Below are 26,020 nucleotides of genomic sequence, written 5' to 3'. Positions count from 1 at the left end.
TTTAGTTAGTCATCAGTTACATACCTGAAGTGAAGAAATGGTGCCTAGTAATTGTATGCAAGATTCATTTATGTCTTTAAAGTGATCTTACATTGCAATCTGATTAAACACATTTATTGTTAATGATATGTATTTCAAATGGATCACAGTACAGTGAAATTGATTATGAATTACTTCATCATGACTGCTGAAAGGGCACTTTAATGTAAGTGAGGAGTAAAACTGCATTTGATGTATATTGGTTACTTTTGGGTATTGTTTTGCCAGCATTATGTTACATATTGTAGCCTTTTCAATAGGATATGCCCTATTTTTAATTTCAGAGAAGCATAACTATTCTTGTAAGGGAAAAATGTGATTAGTGTAAAATGGTTGCATTTTTTTAAAAATTGACAATATCCTTTTAGGTAATGTGTTTCTGTCCACAAATGTAAGACTTCTAAGGGGAAAAACAAAAAAAGAATCTAAACCCACTCCTCTCAAAACCACAAACACAAAAAAATAACTTCCCAAAAGTTCAAAGGACATGCAGCTTATCTGGGGATACTTCTGGTTCAAAAGCCTACAACAGTCTCAAATAGGAGCTCAAAGCAAAACCCACAAACAAAAACTAAACCCTGAAACAAACAAACAAACAAAAATCACTACCACAACGAAATGAAACAGGAAAAATCAATGAACAACTGCTCTTGCCTGTCTTCAAAAGCACTTAATCGAATTTCTCCCATCCAGATTGGACTAATTTTAAATTAATCTGTTTCATACAAATGAAATAGTACTTTGGATTTTTTACACCTCGCATATGTTAATTATAGACAACATAAGTTTTGTTTTACATGTATTGATAGATGTTACAATAAATGCTATGAATGATACTGGTAACCCTACGTAAGCTGCTGGTAAATGAAAGCACATCTTAATAAGGCTGTTCCTTGCCTAAAACAAATATATTTGTTGATGCAAACAGTTAATTTACAAAATTTCTATACATGTAACATTGCATTCATATATGCGTGTGTATATATATGCACACCTATCTATAAAGATGGTTTTACTGAAGTAAAAAATTTCTAAGTCTGCATCTAACTCTATTTAGGATAGAGTTAGATATTAAATAATACAGTAACAAATGGCCTTATAAGGAAGGTGTGCTTGTTGGTTGTTTCCAATATTAACAAATTAACTGAATAAGCATGCTTTAAAAAAAAAAAAAAGTGTGTGTTGGGGGGTATAAGGCATAAAACAAGTCAACGTTAACCAGTGAAATGTCATGGCAAACTATATGGTATGCTTTCACTAATGTCCTTTATGTGTATTTAACTATGGATGGCTGCTTTTATGTGAGTTATCTTTTACCTGGCTTTTTAAAATTACATGCTAATTTCAGGAGTCTGTGCTCAAAAGCACTTCAAGAAGTTGTGAACTAGGAGCATTAATTCCTCTATGAACTTTATTTTACTTCAGCAGGATTTTATTAATAATAAGCCTGATGAACTTGAGTGCCTCCTTCCCAACGCTGGCTTTTTCAGTTGTCCTCCAAAGGCTTATAGCTCTTCAGGTGAAGGAACGTTGGACATGACCTTTGTGGTACCATGTTTACTCACTATGAGAATAATTAGGGAGTAATGACAGAAGATCAACTTGAGATTTTGAAATGCTAAGAATGTAATGTAGATGGTATACTTTTGAAACTGTTAGGACATCATATCGCATTTGCATGTAACCTGTCATGAATCTACCTGAAATATTTTTTTCTATGAAAACTAATCTCTGAATGTAAGAGAATTATTACTTAAAGTAGTTTGAATTTTGTCTCTGCTGCTGAGGTGAACTAAAAATGTGTGTATTACTATCATGTAATTGAGTTAATGCCTCTGTTTTCCTATGTTTCTGTTTGTCTCTGCTTATTTTTAAATTGATATCTTTACAGCGTGACAGAATAACAAGCTTCAGAAAATCAGCAGTGAAAAAAGAGAAACCTCTTATTCAGCATCCTATTGATGCTCAACCTACTATAAGTGAAATCCCACTTTGCCAGGCACTTGGTGATGAACGTTGCATGAACTTATCAGAAAAAGAAGTTATGGATCTCTTTGAAAAAATGATGGTAAGATGACATGCCAAATCGTTTTATGAGAATTTCATGTTATTTATGTAGTAGTAAGTTTAAAATGTTGTTTTGGAAGTTCTGGTATGTAAGCAGCTGAATAACTCTGAGTGATGGAATCCTTTCTATACAAATTTCTTAGACTACTTCTTCAGAGAAAATAAAGGGAAAAAGGAGAAAAAGGTGGGAGAAACGGGATTATTTCATTAAGATAATCTCTGTATGCCTTAGTTGTGGTAGTTAGACACTGCTGTTGAGGGATTGTTTTTAATAAACTTAAGTAAATGCCTTTGGAAAATAATAATTTCCATTAATTCTCGATTATATAATTATTCAAAGCTGAATTTTGTATAATCCTGATTGTTTTTCCTTAGGTGACCTTGTCAAGGTTTGTGATTCCACTCACAAGCATGCTTTCTAGCTTTCTATCAGTAGTATAGAAGCAAACTTTAGAAATAGATGTGTACTAATTCTGTCATGCAGATTAGTGTTGGTACACAAAGCATCAGGATGGGCAACCTTTTGAGATTGCTTTTAGGTACTGTTTTCTGTATCATTCTTGAAAATTGTCATAAATTTCCACACAGCCAGCATGGCCTAAGAACTGTCCCATTCCATTGCACAGTTCTCTTCTATTCAATGAAACTTGTTTGAAAGACTGGATAATATTTGCTTGATTTTCTTGTTAGATGAAAGGATTCCTTTTTAACTTTTCCAAGTAATATAAATTGAAGAAGACAATAGCTCAGTCTTCCAGAGACTAGTGGTTCTCTGAAAAGCTATTGACTAGTAAGTTCTTGCAGTAGTATTGAATGGTCTTAGCTGCTAATCTGATGTAACCTTGATTTTTAATGGCAAGATATTCATGGCTAGTAATGGCTGCATTTTTTATTTAATTATTAAGTTGAAATAGGCATTTATACATCTTACATATCTAGTAGGGTATTTGGATTTTTAAGGTTGTTTTAAATATATCAGTTGAAACATAGTCACATCTACCCCAGTGGCAAGCTAATAATACATGTAATCTGAGCCTTCTGGGTAGAAGCAATTTTGCAGGAACATTGTCAGTTGTAATAAAATTTGTGTTTTTATTAAAAAAAAAAAAAAAAAGGCACAGGAATGTGATGAGAGTTAATACTTATGTAATGAGTATTGTCATCTGTTTTTATTTTTGGAGTTAAATTTCATTTTAATGACAATTGCTTTCAGTGCAATCACATCTTTGATGAACTCTTTAAAACAGCAGGCACTTTAAGGGACAGTATTAGATTAGAAAATCAGATCAGAATTAAACTGACTAAAGCAGATATACTGGAAAAACTCACTTCTGCTTAAAAATGAGCATTTTGTACAAGAAAAGGAGTATAAAAATAATAAAAAATATTAAATAAAATCCCGATGGTCTCTTTCTTTACAGGAAGACATGAACTTAAATGAAGACCGTAAAGCTCCTTTGAGAGATAAAGACTTGACCACAAAACGTGAGATGGTTGTCCAGTACATTTCTGCAACTGCCAAATCTGTAAGTAGTTGCCTCTCCCAAACAGGTGAAACTAATAAGGTTAGCTTCGTGAGGGTTATGCATATGAAGATGAAACTTCCTTTTTTTTTTTTTTTTGGTTTTGTTTTGTTTTATTTTGTTTGGATTTACCTTCTAAGAGTGGTAGGAGGGGAAACTCCTGCAGCTGTGTATGAAGTGTTTACATTTGAGTAGGGCAATGTGGAAAGGTGCTGCTTCATTGTAAATCACAATAAATTTCAAATTCACTGATGAAGTGTAATGAATAATAGAACTATAAAATATTTTTGTGCAATTTATATGATTTGTTTGGAACCAGAAGTACTTGGAAAGGACAGCATGACTTTATGATTTAAGTAACGTTATACATACTGGATGTGCAATTTGCAGTGTTAGACAACCAAAATATTTGAATTGCTTAGAAAAAAAGTCAAGATTTTAGCTTAATTTGAACATGTAGCAGGCTTGAAGATTGTGTTAAATATTTTGTTAATCATTTTATATACTATGAAGGTAGTGAAAAGATGGTCTTGAAGTACTATCTGAAACTCTTTTCAAGTAGAAAAGTATTTTTCAGACCTTTTATTTGTGTTGGCTGTTGTCTCTACTGAAAGGTGACTGATTAACCCTTAGTTGATGGATCCTCCATGGAGAATTTTTGAAAAATGTCTATTTTGGGGCAATAGAAATAAGCGTAAGAGAACTAGTATATGCTTGAACAGCTGCTGGGTGTGGCAACATCATATCAAGTGCTGATGAGCTACAATTTATTTTCTTCAGTAGTGGGAATATTAGTACTAAGTAGTTATAAAATAAAACAATAATGCTTTTTCTGTGTTAGAATATTGACTATGGCAATATACAAAAAGAACTATACAGTTCTTTTGTGTAATAAGAGAATGCATCACAAGGCTACACAAGTATTGCACAAAACACAAATACTAATGGATGATTTCACTAGAAATAGTTTGTATCCTGATTTGTGCTATTGTTTGCTGTATATATTGTTGCTGCATACATTGCTTGCTGTATATAGAACTTCAAAGAACTATTACAGTACTGAATTTAAGGAACTGAATTAATTGCAATAATGTCAGAACTGCTTATCAGCACTGGGGGCAAGTGGTAGAAGGGGTTAGCTTTTAATATTTAAGGGGCAGTAGTATTCTTCAAGTTACCAGATTTGATATCAACATGGTTCTTCAATAGAATTAGAAAATGTGTATGGTTTTATTTAGAAATTAGGATGAATCTCATCTTTTTTTTCACACTTAACCTTTTATTGCAAACAGTAGCTTACTAGACACGAAGCATGTGTATGGAGTAATTATTCAAAAACCTCATGGCAACAGCACTAGCAGGTCTATATGGCGGAATCTGATTGCAAGATTCTGATAACATTATATTAAATAGTAATTTGTTTCTTAATTAAATGGAGCAGAGAATAAGATTATTTTTGGTGTCTACCTAGTGAATCTGTAAGAATAGACTGCAAATGACACAATAAGTGTTTTTTTTTCTTCTAACATTTAAAATCAGCTTGCTGGAGTTAAACTTCAGGAAAAGAAAAAAAAAAAAAAAGCTAGAATCACATGCAATTACTAAACCTAAATGTTTTGCATTAAATATTAGAAAGTTAAATGAGGAAAAGTTGCTATTACAATGTGCAAATGGTGATTACCCTTCTAAGAGGAGTGATGTTCTTGCATATATTTACCTTAATGGACAGAGTGAAGGACTGCAAATTTTAAGTATTCAAGTGCATTAAGCATTGGTTAGCTAAATATACAGGATAATAGAAAATTATTCAAGCTTATGCAGTAAATGTGAAATTTTCAGTTAATATGCTTTGCCTAGAACTTGATTGTGTTCTAATGTTTTGTTTTTACTAGATAATCAATGTTAAATCTTCTTTTTTTTTTTTATAAGCAAAAAAATTTTTATTGAAGCAGCAGAAATTTTCACAATGCAAAGTATTTACATTGCATTTCTTTCCCAAAACTAATTAGGAGATGGTTCTCTCCCATGCATATAAAGGTATTGAAATGTAGACTCCTTGAGTACCATGATACAGTAGTAAAGTAAGAAAAGCATGGCATGTCTAACTGTTGAAAAATTTTAACAGACTGCATTACTGCCTACCATATGAGCTGCAGCAACTGGGCGTACATTTGCCACTAACAACTGGAAAAAAAAATCCCAAAATGCATGAATATATGCTTTTAATTTAAATCAGCTCCAGTATGGATGTTCTATAGATAAGCAGAATCTTTTTTTTCTAACAGAAAAAGGGCTTGTATCGAACTTTGTGTGCTCCTTGCAATTGAATCACACCATCTGAATGGAATATTTAAGGTTGTTCAGAGGCATGAATGAGCTTTCTGTACTTTCATAGCCTGAAAATAGCTAGCATCTTAATTGACTTAAAAATGTATGAAGTAGAACTCAATTGTAAAATATTGATTGGGATCTTATAATAAAGCCAAACTTCATTTTCATTGTTAATTGAATCTTCTGTTTGGCTGAACAGACTTAGTTCTAATTCTAAGTCAACTAATTTGACTTAGTTGAATTCAAGCCCTAACCAATTTTTACCACATCTTGACTTGGCAAGCTTTCTTTTCCTCAGGCTGTCCTCAGCTTTGTCTTCCATGAAAATGCTGACTGCATAAAAAATGATGTTACTTAAAATTTTCTCCCTTTCTTTCGTCACAGATAACTGTTCATTTATCTTCTTTTCTGTACTGAAGATACTTCGGCCTTTTCTTATGCTTAGAGCTCATTGCTCATGAAACACACTGGCCAGTTGATGCAACTTTTTTTCCAGTTCTATCTATGGTCATTTTAGTTTGAGCCTTTGAGATCTCTCCATTCATCTGAAGTATCACTCTCATTTGCTCATGTTGTCTTAACCAACTTAAAAATCGGTACTTCATATTCTTTGCCCTGCGTGCCATGTGCAGCTTGTTGGCCATGCTTTTCTGAAACACTGTGCTGTCCTCAGAGTTCTGAGTGAGAATCCTTGATTTTTAATGGATGAAAAAAAGCTTTCCTTTTTCTTGGGGGACAGAGGAAAGATGGAAGCAAATAAGCTGGATCCTTTGATATGAAGTAATTATCTGGGCTTCTGATTTCTTCTCTCATTTGTAGAGATGCATTGTTGACCATGGAAATGGTAATTGGGAAATGGTGAAGGCTCAGAATTCTTTTTCAGAACTGATCTTAGTGACATCTTATGTCGTATCGAATTACTTGAACATTGGTGAGAGAAGGCTGTAAATTAGGAAGAAAGATTGCCTGACTGGTGATGACAGTTGCATCTTGTGCTTCTGGAGGAAGCTTTGTCAGTAAGAGAAGAAAAGAGGTAATTGTGAAAGACTTGAGAGGACTCTGTCTTCTGAAAGAGTTCCTAAAAGAGTAACGGAAAAGATAAAAGTAGGAAACAAAGCAGGCAGATGCTGAACAGATACTGTCAAATTCAGATATTGGAAGAAAATCATACCGTCTCAGGCTATCGATCAGATAAACATGGATATTCAATTAGAAAGGCTGCTTTCAGATTGTAGAAAATAGCTGACAAGAAAAGACCTATAATGTTTACGTAGAAGTCCATAGTACTGTTTCTTACAGGATCATGGTCATTTACGCAAACTGGTGGAACAGGGCAGAGGTGTGTTGCCTTTTTGTCAAGTGTTGATCCAGTGTGAAGTCAACTTGCTGTTCATGAATATGCAGACTTCCTGTTCGATGGTGAAAAAGAGAAAATATCAGTCTGTAAATCACTGGTTAATCACCCATGTAAAAGCATCCATACTGAACAGTTAAAGAAAAATGGCAGGAGATTTTCTGAAGTATGAGTTAGATTTATAATGCTAGGCTATGTTTTTGATTATGAAAATCTAATTAAATACAATGATGACATCATCTAAATAGATAAAAAAGTACTGTGGTAAATGATTTTTTGTAAAAACAAGAAAATCAGTATGACGTTATTTTTTTTCTGTAGTTTTCTCAGTGTCTTCTTTTTAGTTTCTTTTCACTTTTACAGTGCCTGACCTGTTAATTTTAACAATATGGCATCTCTCTTAATCTCTCCAGAGGTAGATGTCAGGCTAGACATTTAGCTATTTGTAAATGTGTGAGATACTGATGATTCAGCAGTGGAACATAACAATTTCAAGTTCTTTCTCTTACAGTAGAACTTGTTTTCCTGTTGAGAAAATGTAACTCTTAAGCATTTTGACCAAATAATAAGAGTGTAACTATTACTAATGATTAAATTGAAAAAAATTGTGTGATGCTACATCCTACTAAGTACTTTGCTGTGTTTATTTATGTATTATTATTATTATCTTTTTCACACAATAACCTCTCTTGGCTGACCACTGCATGCAGATAGTCGGAAGTAAAGTTCCGGTGAGTATGAACATGATAGTTTTGTTTTCTTATTATAAATACGTTTTGGTTTCTAGAGAGTAGGTTAGAATAATTTAGACATTCTTCATGGATTTAAAAGTTCCATGGGCATAAATGCATCCTTACTTCATCAGAATAATTATTTCTGACCACAGCCGGACTTAACTTACCGCTATAAAATTATTTATTACTCCAAGGGATTTATTTTAATTTTTAGGGATCTATTTCAAGAGACTTGCAACTCTGAGAATTCATCTGCTCATCATGAGCAACCAATACAGTTTAGGCTTGTTGTGTTTTTGTATTGAAGGCAATCAACTGAAACTTGAAATTAGTCTTTGACTTCTTTCATTCTGTTTAGATGCAGATTTTTGTTACGTTGTTAACATTCATAGTTCACTGTGAAAATGTCAGCTCCTGGATATCAGGGTAAATAGGATTAACACAGGATTCAGAAAGGTCAATTAAGTAGTATAGGCAGCATAGCTATTGCATTAGTAGGTTCTTGGTTGTGTTTTATATTGTCATGGTTGAATTTATTGGTATTTAACTTCTTAAAACAAGTATTTGATACTTCTTTTATCAGGACTAAATCCAGGAAAAAGGATCAAAATGACTTTCTGGGAATAATTACATTTACAATTTAAAGAATGCTTGAAAGTAAAGATGTTCTCTTTAGTTATGGGTGGCCTTTAATTGTAGCCAAGCAGGCTTTTTATTTATTTATTATATTTTTTTTATTGCAAGGTTTACTACTTAGGTCATATTCAATGTTTCTATTTTGTAGTTAAAATAAACAAACAAAAACAACACCATAAAAATCATTACCTCAAAGGTTATTAACATGCATTCAAACTAGTTTCAAATAATTGCTGCTCCCATGTAATTTCCTTGTAATATGAATTGTTCTGAACAGCTGCTTTGTGAAGAGATTTTATAAAGGAAATTGGGATATGCAGAATAGAATATACCAGAATGTCATTTTCTGCATGCCTTTTCTTTTTCTCCGTTAGAATGTGAATTAATAGTTATGCATTAAAAGCATGTTTTTGCACAAGTAACTAGGGAAATAAGAAATGCCCTTCTTAAAGCATGGCTTATGCACACATATAATGGCTTAAAGAATGCATGTTGTGCTTATTCTCAGTGTTTGTTTTTTATCGGATTCATCAGTTGGAAATTGAGTGCATCTGACAGCACTGGTGTTGTACTCTGAGAAGGAGAATGATAAATAAACAAAAAATAAACACACAACAAAATAAATCCACCTGCTGCTCCCCAAGCATGCCTCCAGGCAGACTGAGCCTTCTGGGTGACTGACAACTATCTTGTTCACTTCGTTTACAAAAAGTTTGAAACTTGTATATATTATATGTAGTTACTTTTCTGAAAAGCTACAGATTTTATGGTTAGAAAGGAAGAGAACTGCTCATGCCGTTGATGCTGATACTGTCGGAGTATAGTACAGTTGTAGAGGAGGTTTGCTTGTTCCTGGAAAACCTGGAACTTTAATTTATTTGAGTTTTATTTGGGACATCAAACATTGGTGCCTGCTTGTCATTTGAGCTGCCCATTTAGCAACCTTTCATGCCTTTTAAAGGCAGAGATAACTGCATTGAAATGGCACAACTATGCTTAACTGTAAGACGCTGACATAGATATCTGACATAGAACTAGGTTCTGTTTTTGTTGGGTTGAGCTAGCAAGTCTGGCTAGTGTCTAAGGGATAGGTGCTAAATAGAGTTTCGTTTTCTAGTACAGGAGATGATACAACATTTTTACTCATAGCTTGAACAAGGGCACTGCTTTTCTGAGTAAAATGTGCTGCAAGTATGTAGAATTTAAAAGGTCTCTGAGCACCACCTCCATTGTCTTATCTGCCTTTCTTGTTATGCTCTAATTAAAATGTAGTTGTTCATTTGTTTGACGTAGCAACAGAATTGCATTAATAGACGGTATACAAAAACTCTTCAGTTCAGTCATTTAATGTGAGGTGATGGGGATGGAATACAAGCTACTACTTCGACTTCATTAATAAGTGTTCTGGTACCAGCTGTTTCTGTAACAGGTACAGTGAATTGGAAAGAAGTGACCACTTATGATATTGTGAGATTTCTAGTCAATGTACTGGCTACCAGCATTCTCCCTGAAGTAAAAAATGCCTGTTTATTGGAAGCAACATAGTTAAAACTTCTTCAGCTGACGAACTCAGCTTTAGCCTCAAACCAGTGAGATTTTAATCCGTCTGGTGCCTCAAAGACGAGCAGCTTGTACAGATTTTTCTGGTCTCGTATTTTAACTGTTGCAGCCCATCTGTTTGGTGTAGGGGTGCTTCATAGTTCTTCAGCACAGAGTAGAGAGAATACTGGCATATTCCTCATGAAGGTAAAAATGCTTTTTCTGTTCTTGTTTTGTTAGATATTGGCTTCTAACCTTGTTTCCAGGCCTCCTCTGGCAATAAAACCTTAGTAGCATGGGCACTAAAGATGGGCACTTTGGAAGACCCTTTTGACATTTACTAAATTACTGGGGGAAGAATTTATTGTCTAGCACCAGTAGCCAACATAGAATAAGAAACTGAAAATAGAAATATTTAAAATATTTAATTATTGTCTGTTTTTCTAGGGAATAATTAAACATGTAGAGAGAAAGCCATACTTCAGTTGATTTTTTGTTATGTTCTGTGCTGTAAGGTATCTGTCTTGTTACTGTTGTCCCTTAAAACTTGAAATGTGTGATTTCATTAGATTTAACCTTCTTCTTGAGAAAGCAAGCTGGGTTTTCTTTCATACAAGTTTCTGGTGAGACTTCCCAGTTTCCTTAAGCTTATTTTTTTCCTTAAACTTAACTTCTGACTTCCTGAGAGAATGATTTTAAATGTGTGGTCCAAGCTTTCGTTTGAGTGATCATAGATGAATAATTATATACCTTAGTTGTAATACTGAGGTGACTGCTTGTAAAGTTACTTCTAAGATCTTTCATCTTATACTCGATTTAATCTCTGAAAGTTCTAGTGTGGGATCTAGCCATCTACATCCCTTTGTACTTTTGCCTTCAGTCTTACCAGAAGCTCTCACACAAAGCCTATACTTAACTGTGACCTTGTATTTCATTTTTTTCTAGGCTGTGCTTTCAGAATAACTGAAATATATATATTAAAATCTGAACCATGTAAAGGCATAGCAGTACTTAAATATAGCATTCAAATAAAACTTTTAATAGAGAAACAAAAGAAATAGCACTTGGTTGTAGCACTTGAGTTTAGCGTGGTTAGAGGAAAGAAGAGTGGAATGAGACTGACGAATTGCTTGCAGAAAACAACGAAGTAATCCTGTTAAGAAGCTGAGAATTCTCTAGTATGATTTAGAGTACTTGGATAAAAGGCTTTGAGAATGGATTTTTTGAGCCACTTTAAGTGATAATCTGTTTTTGAAGGGTTGGGGGGAAGGAAGCTGAGGTGGTTTCTTACTGTCATGCAGTTAAAGGTGCTTAGTTATGCCAGCAATGGAGAAGTACACCTGTTCCATAAAACATGATAAGAAGGCTTAGGAGATCATACTTCCAATTCCTGTAACTTTTCACCTGTTCATAAATTTTACCTGTTTTTGAAGGAATCTTGAGTTTTACGGAAGCAAGGAAATAGAGGATCTTCAGTAATGTCCTAAGTGCCTATGAAAGAGAGGCAGCAAGAGCACGCTAAGTTTACATATAAAAGAAAACATCACAAAAAAGTCTTAAATGCCTCATCTGTGTAGGTACTTCTTTGGAGTTTACAGCAAGCTACAGTAAAAGGGCTAGACACAGGAAATCACCTTTTGAAAACCAAATATGTCTTGCATTTTGGAGTGCTTTTTTAGGGTTTAACTTAATATGTAAAGACATATGATTGAAGCTTCCATTATCTCTCTCTATATTTTTTTGGCTTGATGACAAAAACTGCATGTAGTACAATGCAGATAGTGATAGTAACGCACATAATCTTTTCCAGGTTTCCTTCCAAAACAGTGAACAGCATGAAGCTGTTCCTGTCTTCCACTTCTTTACATTATGGACTTTGAGAATAATGATTTTGCAGTACTATTATGATTTTTTAATACGTAGTACTAATATGCTTCCTTGATTTAAAGCCAAGTGTATGTTTTGCATAACGGCATTTCTTTGTTTAGAAAGTTGATATTGCCAGACTATCGTTCCTTTATATGCTATTTCTCATCTTCTTTGCTCTCCTAGTCCTTTTATGTGTAACTGGCATGCATTGTCTAGCTAAAGGCACTATTCACGTCCACATCTCCAAAGCTGACACAGGCTTGAGAGCACTCTTGTCTTAATACATTCACAGTCCCTGTCAGATTGTTGTTCTGTTGATGTTGTGTATATTTGAATATATACTGCGAACATTTTAATAGTTGTTATATGAATTAACATTGGGATATATGTAGGTCATAATCATTAACTTTAATGTAGAAAAGGCATTATTTTGTCAACAGCCATATTTAGTGTCATTGTTGGAAAATGAATGTTAAGAATTTAAATAAAGCAAAGCAAACTTAATCAAATGTGTAGCTTTCTGAAGGAGGCACAAGTGGAAGGTTACAGCATTTGAACTTCCTGATTCAAGTAAAACCAAATACATGTAAATCCTCTTTTGGGTCAGACATTTTTAATATTGCCTTTACACTCATGACACAACTTTATCAGGTTCTCTTCAACTGTAGAGAGGTAAGGAGCTTTAACAACCACACTTTGAAGATAAGCCTACTTTTCTACAGCTGATCAGAGCTCTGCAAAGGGTTATTTGCACCTTTTGGTAAAATGTTTTGAGCACTGTTCATGGTTTGGAATGATACAGCTCTAAAAACTGAGTAACAGATATACTGAAAGGTATACTGAAACACCTTTGTACATGGTTATTCTTCAAAATGGGCACTATAGCAGGGAGATGAGCTCTTTGTGAAATCTTCTACATCATTCTTCTGTTTCATAACAAATAAGTTCCTCTAGGGATCTGTTAGTGACCAAGCAGGGAGTTCTGCTACAAGAAATCATTGAGCCATGTATTTGCATGGTTGTGAAAACACCAATTTAATAGTCAGTGGGTTTTTTACCAGCTCCTTTTCAATGTCATCTTCAGTGGCTTAACCTCCTATTCTTTCTGCAGAAGAGAGAATTTGAGTGTCAGGATATGGTAATGCAGCTGTAAAAATAAATATTGAAGACAGGTAAAGAGAGAATGATAAGAGAAGCGTAACAACAACTGTAGGGGCTTGGAGTGCATATGTTTATGGTGGTTTCTAATGCAGTATTGTGAAGCAAATGCTAAATGAGATTGTCTTAAGCAGTCAAATATGCTAATACAATTGAAATATGGGAGTAGGTTTTTATATCCAACATGTGGTACATGGACTTTTTTCAAGGAAGTGAAAAAGATGCCAGAAATATGTTTACCCTTGTGATACAAAATCCAACCTGTTAAACATTTTTCGAAAATCGGTCAGGTGTCTTTAATAGTTCTACAGGGAAAACAGCGATATTAAAAATCATGTGGAAATACTGACATGCTTATGTGTTACCATCTACTTACATGCTACAATAATCTATATACCGTTAAGCAGCATTCTCTCTTCTGTGATAGGGTGGACTGAAAAACAGCAAGCATGAATCCACACTGTCCTCACAAGAATATATTCATGAATTGCGATCCGGAATTGCAGAGGAAAAGCTTCTCAATTGTCTAGAGTCTTTGAGAGTGTCTCTAACCAGCAATCCAGTCAGGTAAGTAACTTCTGCTTTGGTTTTCATCATGCTGTTTTTCTTTATCGGTGCAAAGTAGTGTTGGGTTTTTATTTTTGTTTTTGCCAGAGCCTTTACATTAACGCTTTAAAAAGGGTTGGTTTTGAAAGTTCTGAGATCCCTTCTTTTAAAGGTGGGAATTCATTTTACATCAGTAGTCAATAACACATTGATATCAAATAGGATGATTGAATATCAAAATATTGTCTGCACCTTGCAATTTGAGGACGAAATTTGTATTGATTGTAATGATTTATTCTGTTCCTACTCTGGATGTGAATGGTACAACAGCTGCATTCAGACTAGCTCCAACAGGTTGCCTAAGGCTGTTTTAGTTTATACATGAAACTTTGTTCTTAGTATGAACTATGTAAACCAAATCTGTTTTTTTTTTTTTTCTGAAACAAATATTTTGTGAGGGAAGTTATTAAAACAGTGCACATCTGTAATGAGATGTTTCCAAAACCGTTTTCCACATTTCTATTGTGGCAGAATCATAGCTTAACTGCTAGTTAAGTGATAAAAGATGATGATTATTATTGTTACTGTTGCTTTTTGTTTTCAAACAAACTTCTTACTCAGTTTTACGGAACTTTTTTTAAAGATCTTGCAGTGGCATGGGTTACTGCCTTCCAGAGGATTGGAAGTTTCTGAATGTTTTATTCAAAGTGAGTTTTTGCATGAGGATACACAGAGGTGTAGGCAGATATAACTTTGAGGATTAAGAGAATTTGTGTGAATGTGGGATTCTTTCCCATTAGTCACTTCCTGTGAAACACCCAGCCGCATGCTTATTGGCACCAAAACATAGTTCTCAGCACAATGTAAAAGGATAAATGAGTTGCCTACAATTGTCTGCAATAGTTTCTTGAGTTTTCTGATGGTTCTTAATAAAGTCTAATTTCTGGAAGTAAGCATTGGTCTTGTTGATCAGATCTTCTTGGAAAGTGAGACTTACAGTAGTGTGCCTGAAGAGAGCAGTACTGGAGACATAGCTTTGTAAGCTTAAGGTTTGATTAAGAAATAATTAGAAGCATTTTCCCTCCCTTTTCCAGCTGGGTTAACAATTTTGGACACGAAGGTCTTGGACTTATGTTGGATGTGTTGGAAAGGCTTCTGGACAAGAAACAGTAAGGACTCAAATCACTTGAAGAGGGGGGAGATGGGGTAGCACATGAAGATTGTACTTATGTTGTTTTCTTTTTTCCTTTCAAGGCAAGAAAATATTGATAAGAAGAATCAACATAAACTTATCCAGTGCCTCAAAGCATTTATGAACAATAAAGTAAGAAATATTTAAAATGCAGATAACTTCTGGTATGGTAGTTTTTTGATTTCAAGATGAATGTCGCATGTTGAATCTTAGAAAAGCAAGGAAATTTCATATATCTTTTGTTAGCAGACTCTTAAAATGTAGGTCTTAAGGTAATATAACTTTTTGCCAACTTACTTGTACTTGATGAAAATTAAAAAAAATAAATTCAATAAATGCCAATATAAGTTTTTTTTGACCTACCCTATTTCAGCTCTTTTACAAGTATACAATAAAAATGAGCTTAGTTTTTGACTTCTATGATTTAGTGTGTGTGTGCATGTGTGCTTTGACTTGCCCAGGGGCTGTTACGGGGTAGGGTGGGACAGGTGGAAATATAACAACTAACTCTTCATGCTGTTGAGGTAGTTCAGATAAAAAATACGAACTGATACCTAATTTTACAAGGTTGGCTATCTTTTTTAGGAACTGAATTTTGTTTTCCTGGAAAAAAAAAAAAAAATCAAATATAAAACTGGGAGTCTGACTTCCATCTCCAAGCAGTAATAGTTTTAGTAGAATGTTACCAAGTTTCATATGGAACATGTGCATGTGTCTGAAGGTGCCTAAGGTTCTGAAATCCAATGATTATGAGAATTTGAGGCCAATATTTTATTTTCACTGTAAGTTTTCTGTTTTGTTAAGTACGGATTGCAAAGGATTCTAGGAGATGAAAGAAGTCTCTTACTGTTATCAAGAGCAATTGATCCAAGGCAGCCACACATGATGACAGAAACAGTAAAAATACTTTCTGCTCTTTGCATCGTTGGAGAGGATAATATGTAAGTAAGACATTAAAAGAAAAATTCTTTTTTCTGAATGCTCTTGCGTTCTCAGCTATGACACAGGTGAGAAGTTGTATATGTAATTGTAATCTGTTATGCCATTACTTTATTAGTGCTACTTGTATTTTAAATGAGAAGAGACTTTCACCTGTTCTGATGCATTAAATTGGAGAAAAGCAAATAAATTTACAAAACATGACCCGAAAAAATGTCTGAAAAAGATATAATGGTGTACTGTAGAGAAGAGATGACTTAAGCCATCAACATTCATAAATATCTGCTAAAAAAAAAAAACACGAAACAAAACAAAGCATAGATTATTTCATATATCCCTGAGAAGAATGTTACGGAATAGCAAGCTTCTAATTGCCACAAGGAAAGCTGTCAGATTTAGAGTGTTTAAAATTGTTACCGTGGGGCACAACTGGTCCCATTACTGGGAGGAATTCAATTAGGACATCAGCATCTGAGGAGGGGAGATGAACTGATGATTTTTTGAAGTTGACTAGTTTGGCATCACATGTTAAGGTATGTCCACTGTCTTTGTAAAATAAAGATAATCATTTGGCATATGTTTACTGAACATAAAAAATGGTGAATTTTGTCTTCAGACTGTTTTTGCCTATTCACTACATAAGGGTTCTGAAAAGACAGGTTATTTGGGAATTCTAGCATTAAACATTTCTGGTAGTACTTTGCGCAGTTTGCAAAGGCAGTAATTTTTTTCGCCATGTCTTCTTTCTTAGCTGAATGTCACAACTGTTTAGAGATCTATTCACCTTTTATAGTTCAACATTAATCTTGTAGATATTTTAGCACATAGTTCTTGATTTTTTTTCAACTTTACATAGGTATGTCATTAAACATGTATATATTTTAATGCTTGATTCTTGGCTTGTTTTCAACTGTATGTAGATGAATGTAGATAAATGCAGATAAATGCTTTCAGATTATCTGCAACTGCACTAAAATCTTGCATTGCATAAATAAAGACTACAAATCTTTAAAATGACAGTGCTGGGAGTTGTATACGTTTTGACAGTTCATCTTTCTCTTAGGCTGGACAAGCTTTTAGGAGCTATAACAACTGCTGCTGAGAGGAACAATAGAGAACGCTTTTCTCAGATTGTTGAAGGACTGGAGAATCATGAATTCTTACAACTGCAGGTGGGTTTACGTTTTTTATATGCTTACCAATAGTTAAGAAATCTGAAATACTAAAAGACTGTGTACCATTTAACAATCTTTAATTTACCAGTGAAAACTACTTACTACTATTACTCCAGTTTACTAAAATAGGAAAAATAGAAAAGACCTGCTGATACTAGAATTTTGCATGGAAGGGATCCCTTTATCCATTATGAGATCATATATGTCACCTACAGGAGTCTTAATTTAGTATCTGAAACTCATGTTTTGGAGCTGATTAGGTGTTCAGCAAGTTTCTATAGATGACATCTGCTTTCAAGCAGTGCTGTATGAACTTGGGTAAAACTTATTTCTTAGAAGAAATTTGGTCATAGTATCCACAAAATGGAGTTTGTATTCTGTTTTGAAATTTGTCAATTTTGAAAATATCTACCCAGCAAATCTTTTTGGTAAAGTGCAATATTAAAGGTTAGGTCACTCAAAAGTATGGAATTTAAAGCTCTTTGGCAGAAATAGCATAAAATTTTGTCTAGTTTGTGATAGGGAGAAACCCATATGCTACTCAATTGTACTGGAGTCTCAGTTAAAGCAATTTCTATTGTTTAAAGGTACAGTCTTGGAGAAGTAAGTCATGAAATATACTTACTATTTTTTTTCCCTCAGGGTTTTTAATCATGTTGTCATAAATAAGCAAATTACTTCATAATACTAATAATTTAGAATAACTATGAAATGTAGGTGGAAATGCTTGACAAATGCTAGCTACCATGAACGTGGGTGGGTGTTCCTGAAAGCCAAAGATGAAATGGAGATTGACGTTTATCTTTCTACTACTAATAAACATGTTAACGTTTTGAAAGCACTTTTAACTGAAATGGTTGGTTGCCTTTGTTTTGATACTATGTAATGAGATTGCATCTTAAGCTTGCTTGTTAAATGAATAGTAATGTTATCACAAAAGAAATTCATTTTGATACCTCCAACCTTGACCTTGTTGATTTAAAAGCAAAACAAAAAACACCACGCAAAACAAAACACCCTCCGAATGAAAAAACACCCCCGAACTACATTTATACTTCAATAAATATACAATCGTAAGACTCATTAACTTGTTTCTGGCAAAACTGTTCTTCACTTGTAATGTATGGCACAAGTCATTAGGCCAACATCTCTTCTGGCAAAAGCAATCACAGCAGATGGCACCTTTTCTCTCTATTAATTTCTGATTGGACTTGTACTTTTGGCTTGTTAAGTTATGTCTTGGTGGTAACGTACGAATTATTGAAGCAAATGTGATGATACTACATTATCAGATGAAACAGCTATATAAAGGGAGTGTCTTTGAAAGTGTTTTAATAGAAATTAAGGCTCCATAGGATGTTCCATTAAAACTAAATAGTGAATGTAATTAAAATTAGAAGGGTGTATTTATCTGATTTTTTCTCTGAAGCCATTGTTTGTTTATTTATGTCTACTCTAATGCTACTTCTATTTGCAGTTAACAGTTCTTTCTAAACATGGTATTTCCCTGGAGTACTGTTTTTGTCTTATAATGTGTCAGCACTTTGGCATTATGATACTGTGTACCTGTTTTAAAATTAATTCAAGTGCACAGCTGTTCAATTAAAGCATTAGGCCCACAGTCTGAAACTTCAGGCATTTTGCAAAAATGAGGTGCAGGAGTAGAAAAGACACCTGCTGATGCAAAATATTTAGTGTGTGTTTTTTTCACATAATTTCTGAGTACTGTAAAAAAACAACAGGTTGTTTTCAAATTAGTATGTACCAAGGAAGAAGAGGACTTGCAGTGTGGAACTGTAGTGTTGTAATAACTTTCTGAAATGAAGTTTAATCCTTTACACCTGATACCATGTTGAAGTAGCAGAAGTACTCATAATATGAAAGCAGGACAGTATTTGATGTTTGACTAGCATAAGTCAGTCAAACTGTTGTCTGCGTACAATGTAATGAATAATATCAATCTCTTGATACTTGTTTTTTACAGAGTAAACTGAAATAGTTGAAGACAATAAGTATTTATTTTCATTTGCATGCGTACTAAAAGCTTTTTTTCCTGTATTTCCAATAACAGGTAGCCTGCATGCAGCTCATCAATGCCCTTGTTACATCTCCAGAAGAACTTGATTTCAGGATACACTTGAGAAATGAGTTTTTACGCTGTGGCCTGAAGAAAATATTGCCTGTACGTAGTTTGTATATTGATTGGAATTGATGATAGCCTGTTACCTGAGATTGTTGAAGAATAACAGATCACTTCATTGACATGTTGTTGTTTATATATTCTAAAGGCATGCAGGAGATGTGAGAAATTATGACATACCTGTTTATATTTGTGTGAATTCATGCAACTGTATTTTTTGCTTTGAAAAGGTTACTGATACTTATATGTCTATTTTTTTAGGGTACATAGGTTTTATATCATGTTTGTACTTGAATGTGATCATGCAGTCTTCATTTGTTATAGAGCTTCTGAAAGCCTAAAGAGCTCTTTGTGTATGTGCGTATTTTAACAGCTACTGAAAATTAGTCTTTACATGATTAATAAATGCTTCTAGAACTTAAGAACTGGGGGGTAAGTGGGGTGTCAAATGAACTGAATTATAATAAATCATGATAGAAAACATGGTAGAATGGGTTATTTTTCAAGAAACTGGTGTGCAGAGCAATTCTGAAATAAGAAAAATTCGGGAGGATCCATAGTTCTGTCTCATGCTCTGAGTATTCATAGTATGCTTCTCTGGTTTTCAAACATTAGAATCAGAATACATAAACAACAACAAAAGTAGAAACACATACTTAGCATTTAGTTTGTATGTATCAAGTTATGACAACTCCAGGCAAATTTTCATTTAGAGCATGAAGTACGTTCACACTAATGGTTTTTGCATTGTTTTTTTTTTTTTTGTTTGTTTTTTTATGATTTGCCCAGTAGGAAGTTAAACCTGTCTCTCAAGTATTTGTGTTATTTCAAGAAAACCATTTTTTTCCTAACTCAAAATACTAATTTTTTTCTTCTCTGTTTTACTTGTAAATGTTTCTCAATGTACCACAGATATTTGTCATGCTGTATTGTAGAATAACTTTTAAAAGTTTTTTAATATGTCTTTTACACTTGTTTAGGTTTTTTACATTCACTTTTATTAATGCTTGGAAATTTACCTCATGTGCTTTGACATGAGGTCTGAACTGTCAACTGTGTTCCATAAAGAAAATAAAACTCAGTCAGAAAGTTTCATATTTCTATAGCCTACATCTGATCCTGGCTTATTGTTCTGCCTTACTGGCTGATATTATGCCTTAATTTTTCCTCAACCGTACAATAAAATTTAAAAAATCTCTGAGTTACAACTTTTTCCTCTTTAAAAGATGTATTTTCTGCTCCTAAGTTTTACGTCTTAGATTTTGCTGTGATGTAAACTTTGTAGGGGTAGGAGTGGTGGTGGTGGAATTCTTGCTTTAGGAAACAAAAGGCAGAATTAAAATGCACTGTCTTGAACAACAGGCCTTGAAAGATAAGGAGAATGAAGAGCTTGATATTCAGTTGAAAGTGTTTGATGAGAACAAAGACGAAGACTTGATTGAACTGTCACATCGTCTCAATGATATCAGAGCTGAAATGGAATATCCTTTGTAGAAATGGTGTTATTACATTGTTTAATAACTATTAAATGAAAGGTAGAAAGCTTTACATGCAATTGATTTGTCGCAGTTGCATATTTTGCAGGGACTTGCTCAAGCACATCTCATTCCACTTGTTTTTGTTAAAAACTTACTTAGAAAATTAGTATTAATATTTGTGATTTCAATGTGAATAATTAGGAATTCAATTTGTTGTGAATAGCATTTACTAAACTAAACTAAATTTTACTAAACTAAACTCTGGCTTGTGATACATGAAAATATAAAATAACAACTTAGTTTTGATAACTAAGTTGTAAGAAAAAATATTATTTTTTTATTCTTATTTATTTATTTTTAATTCTTGCATTTCCTTAACAATGTTTGCACTGATATGAATGAAGTATTTCATCTATTGTACAATATGTTAAAAGATACTACTTCTGAAGGCTACTTGTTGTCGATTCTCCAACACTTCCTTCTCATCAGGAATGATTACTATGTCAGGTAAGAGTCAGCTGTCAGGGTTGATATTTGGAGGTGTTAAGGGGAAGAATAAAATAAATTGAGTGGCTCATGATCATTTACGAGTAGTTTGCTCTGTAGCTGATATGTTACATGATGCTTGTTTTTCTGCTCAGTGTTAATTTTATAAAGATCATATTAAATATAATACTTGTTTAAAAGACTTGAGCCTTACTTCCTCTAGCACCCTCATCCCCTAATATTTTAATTTATTGAGCACGTCAGTTGAGTTTGATAGTTTCTGGGGCTTCAATGAACTTACGTTAGTTGTATAACTAGTAATTCAAAAGTCTTTCATGATGCTCTGCATCTTCTTTCTTCTTTAAGCTTCTCTTTACTGTATGTGCACCTCGTTGTATCTTAGCAGTGTAGAAGTACTACGTATAGCTTTTTGTTTCAGGAAATGTTTTCCTGTAAGTTAATGATAAAAACAATTGATGTGCAAAACGAAATTAAGAAGTAAAATATAATCTGAGAAATCTTCAGTTCTTAATTTTTTGGGGAAGTTTGAAATATTGCAAGTTCAGGCTTGAGCATTTCCTACTTTGAAAACTCAGTGCTATGTGGAATTGAGGTGTGTAATACCCTGCACTGGTTACAACTAACAATTCTGAGCACAAAATTCTCTAATGTTACAGGACCCTGATACAGTTGTTTAGAGAGGAATATCAATCGATTAACTTAACAGTAAAATAACTCTGCAAGTGTATTGATAACGTGCTAAAGAATTTCTGCAGCATATGTTGAAAATACTGAAGTAGTTAATGTTGTAATAGTGCTTTATTAGCCAGCATGCAAGTAAGACTTGGCTTGATCCTTTTATTGGCAAATGTAAAATTCTTATATTAGGAGTTATAGTTGCCCCATTTTCCACTCCTTGTTGCATAAATTATTGTTCATGTTGTCTTGTAAAATGTGTTCTTTGTTAGACCTCAGTATTACAAGATAATCGAAGAATGCGTATCACAGATAGTATTGCACTCTAGTGGAATGGACCCAGATTTTAAATGCAGAGGAAGAATGGATGTGGATTTTACTCACCTTGTTGGTTTGTATACTACAAGCAATCTTACATTGTGTTTTACTAAAGTGTATGTTTTCCTTTCTGTGCTGGTGTCTAAAAACCTTGCGTGAATTTTCTCAGTTTTATAGAAACCTGCGTGTAAGTTACAGGTGTACTTGTAGGAAAGGCCAGATTAAGCTCTGCAGCCCGTAATAAATGACACAGATGAAGTTTTATTCTCCAATGTTATATTGACATATATCTGAATCTGATAGTCTTGCTAACTAAAAATTGCTTTTATCATAAATTTTATGAATTTCAGGTCTGTAACAAGTACCAAAATTTATATTAACATTAACTGTTAATGAATTTTTAATTGTTATAGGGTTAATTCTAAGAATATTTTCCAGACATTTGAGATGGTTTAGTAAGCTAAACTAGTCAGTTGAACATCCACAGTCCTGCAGTTCTTTATGTCATCTGTGAAAGAAGCAGCTGAATAAATACAGTATCAATTAACTGGCAGTTAACAGCATTTAAAAGTTTTGCTTTAAGCTTTTCTTAAGATGGGTGGAATAGACTGCGTAGACTTACTCCTCTGGAGTAAATGTTTCATAGAAGGAAGTAGTTACTCTTTGAGAACATCTTCATTTAGGAAAAGCTTTTTTGGTAAAAGAAGGTGAGAAAGGATGCTGTACAGGTTGCGTTGGAAGGGTGGGGAAGAACTGCTTTCTGAAAAAATAACTTCCACGTCTAAAAAGGTGTATCTGTATTTTATTTAGTTATGACTAGGAACCTGGTCACTTAATCTTACCTCAAAATCTTTTCCATTGATCTAGTAGTTAAGGGAATAACTGGTTTGTCTATCCATGCCAGTTCCTACTTATAATACTGTTAATTTTGTTTGCTTCACTTATAAAAAGTATATTTTTTTACCATCCATTATAAACCAATAGAAATATTTTGTACCACTGAGTGAAGAAACCTGCTTTATAGCCTGTCCAAATTGTCTTCACCTCTGAATTTTACTAAAATGAGAAGCAGCTCAGTTTTGGGTTTCTTACCTCAGAAGGAGGCTTTCTGAATTGAAAACTCAGAAGTACTTCATTACTTCATGTTAGTGTAGGAGTCCTTTTTCACCTAATACTTAGGAGTAGGTTAATCTAGAAGGGCAAAAATCATTATGTACAAACTGTAATCTGTTAGAGACAAAACAGCTGTAGTTATTTATCTTAAAAAAATAGTAGTTGTCTTCTCACAGCTTTTTTTTTTTTTTTTTTTTTTTCTTCATAGTCACAGATTTTGCTCATCAAAATAATTCAACAAATGTTTGGTCAGATCAGCCTAGTAATTCATTTTATCTTTTGTCTCTTGCTTTCATGTCATGGTGCAATTGTGGTTGGAAGGGACCCTAGAGCTGTGATGTTTTACCTGACTTTTGTGTGTTCAACTTTCAGATGCATGTGTGGACAAAGCTAAAGTAGAAGAGAGTGAAAAAAAGGCAGCAGAATTTTCCAGAAAAGTAAGTCCTTGTCACTACTCTTTTTAAGTTATGGAACAGAAGTCTGACGAGAACGCTGTAGGCTTGTTTCACAGTAGAAACTTAGTGGAAATTTGGAAACAATGAATCTCACAGGCAGGAGTCCTGTTCTTCCACAATTAATAGCTCTGGGGGTGTTGCTGTGCAAGGCTCAGATTCCAGCTTCCTCCAAAATCAAAAGCAGGTGATTACTATTAGCTGTGAATATTTTTCAGTTGCATCAATCTGCTGTAGATAACTGATGGAAAAGATTTCTACTTGCTAATATTTTGTCCTGAAACATGTTGCACTTTAGGTGTTTAACTATGACTAAATAATGCTTTTTAAAAGGTGGGGGAGCGGAGGGGTGTGGAGGAGAAGAAAGGAGTTGTCTTAGCTCTTCATCTAGTGCTGGCTTCAAACCTGAGTAAACTTACCTAAGGCAGAGTCGTTCAATGTTTCAAAAAGCGTCAACTCTAACTATGGAGATGCTAACACGAAAATACTGCTTTAGCTCCTTATAATGCCCAAGATGAAGTATTATGTTATGGGGAAGAATAGCTTCTTTCTGTATTACTCACATTTGAGCCTTATAGGGTATTTTAGAACTTGTTTTGCAAACTACTACTTCCTTCTGGTCCAGTTCTCTTCTATTAGGGACTTGATAACTTAGCCTTTCAGTTATGGGAAGTCTTGAAATATTATCAGAAACATAAGAGGTTAGACCTTTAAAATAATTTTGTAGAATTCCAGCTGTGTTCTTCTTGTAATAAAAATGTTTGTATTTCTGAATTAATTGATGCTTATCCTTCTGCTTTATCACTGTTCATATTTGTGCTGACAGTAGCTTGATTAATGTTTTCTCAAATTACTTTTAAAATTATCTAGGAGATATAGGAATTTAATAGATAATTTGTTAATCTCAGCTGATCACACAGTCTGTTCAATGATATGAAATGCTCAGTGCACTATATTGGCTGCAATACTACTTAAAACCTGTACATAGTGTTGTATACTAAAACATTCAAAATTTTAATGTTTACTATTTAGCCTAAAAAGCCTTTTGCAGACCAGAGTATAGTATATTTTTTTTGAATGTAATAAGAATTTCAAAAGAAATCGGTGAAACAGTCAATTTTTCTTCCTTCAGTGTTAAATGGAGTTTCATTTTTAGTACAGTTATGGTGCCTGAATTTTATAGAAGGCAAATTGTTGTAATGCTACTGTACAGAATCCTGCATCAGAATGTACTTTGTTGCTGCAAGTCAACATGTGTTCTTAGAGATTGGTTGTTTTGTCCTGAGGAAGAGTGAGTTAACAGAAGCTTTTGAATATGCTAAAAATTTATTAAGCCTAGCAAACAGTAGCAGGATGAAAATAGAATAAGAATTTTTCACAGTCATACTTAAATATTATAAATAGGACTTTTCCATTTTATATAGGGACATCAAGAGTATTAGTGACTTACTTGGATGCCTCCTTGTACATTGACTTGTGCATTGACTTGTACATTGTCTATATTTGTTATTGTTCAAATAATTCCTGAAATTATAATATCTAGTATGGACAAACACTTTTGTGATTATGATTAATTGTTACAGTTTGATGAAGAGTTCACAGCTCGACAGGAGGCACAAGTGGAACTGCAGAAACGAGAGGAGAAAATCAAAGAACTTGAAACAGAAATCAAACAGCTACGAACACAGGTAATAAAACTAAATTACATTAAGTTCTTCAACTGAAAACTGTTTTTACAGAATCAAGAGGAAAATGCCTTGGAGAACGTTCTTTCTGTAGAATTTGAAATGTATGTTATAGTTGTATTGGTTTGTTTTTTAAGCAGTGTAAACTACTAAAGCTATTTAATGGAAGTAGCCTTTTTCAAATAGCAGTGTGTTTAAAAGCTGTCATAGATACCTGTTTTATTGAGAAAAAAAAATATTTAGGCTATGAAAAGTTTAAATTTAGCCTGACGTTTTTTTCCTTGTTGTTTATGCTTTAATATCACTACTTCTATATGTTTTGCAGAAAGTGTTGTTTTTTTTTTTTTCAGAAGGCTTTATATTTGAGTAGCAAAGGTAGAAATCATGATAGCTGTGCATGCATAACATAAATGCCTTTCAGAATGTGCATGCAAGTGAAGTCTGATAATAAATCTTTTTTTTGAACTCCAGATATCAGGCTATAGCCTTTTCTAAAATAATGTTGAAGTAGTTTTATACAGTATCAGAGATAAATGTAACAAAAAATGCA

At 33.6% G+C, this 26,020-nt stretch overlaps 1 protein-coding gene across 4 annotated transcripts in view; it reads left to right on the top strand.

Moving 5' to 3' along the window:
* The window catches only part of DIAPH2 (diaphanous related formin 2), a 174,010-nt gene that overhangs the window by 15,857 nt on the left and 132,133 nt on the right, over positions 1-26,020 (top strand). For 3 of the 4 annotated variants that reach the window (XM_032195988.1, XM_032195986.1, XM_032195989.1), the window contains 14 exons: positions 1,931-2,107; positions 3,528-3,632; positions 8,025-8,045; positions 13,678-13,817; positions 14,891-14,965; positions 15,051-15,120; positions 15,793-15,929; positions 16,991-17,099; positions 19,174-19,284; positions 20,605-20,723; positions 21,111-21,227; positions 22,175-22,293; positions 23,706-23,770; positions 25,369-25,473. In XM_032195988.1, coding sequence (XP_032051879.1) covers positions 1,931-2,107; positions 3,528-3,632; positions 8,025-8,045; positions 13,678-13,817; positions 14,891-14,965; positions 15,051-15,120; positions 15,793-15,929; positions 16,991-17,099; positions 19,174-19,284; positions 20,605-20,723; positions 21,111-21,227; positions 22,175-22,293; positions 23,706-23,770; positions 25,369-25,473 — 1,470 coding nt within the window. The remainder of the gene's footprint in view (positions 1-1,930; positions 2,108-3,527; positions 3,633-8,024; positions 8,046-13,677; positions 13,818-14,890; positions 14,966-15,050; positions 15,121-15,792; positions 15,930-16,990; positions 17,100-19,173; positions 19,285-20,604; positions 20,724-21,110; positions 21,228-22,174; positions 22,294-23,705; positions 23,771-25,368; positions 25,474-26,020) is intronic. The other variant, XM_032195987.1, reaches the window with a different exon arrangement.

The sequence above is a fragment of the Aythya fuligula genome, chromosome 13 (assembly GCF_009819795.1).
Source record: "Aythya fuligula isolate bAytFul2 chromosome 13, bAytFul2.pri, whole genome shotgun sequence".
In the NCBI taxonomy this organism is placed as follows: domain Eukaryota; kingdom Metazoa; phylum Chordata; class Aves; order Anseriformes; family Anatidae; genus Aythya; species Aythya fuligula.
Note: the sequence above shows the minus strand (reverse complement) of the source record. Positions and strands in the feature narration are given on the sequence as shown.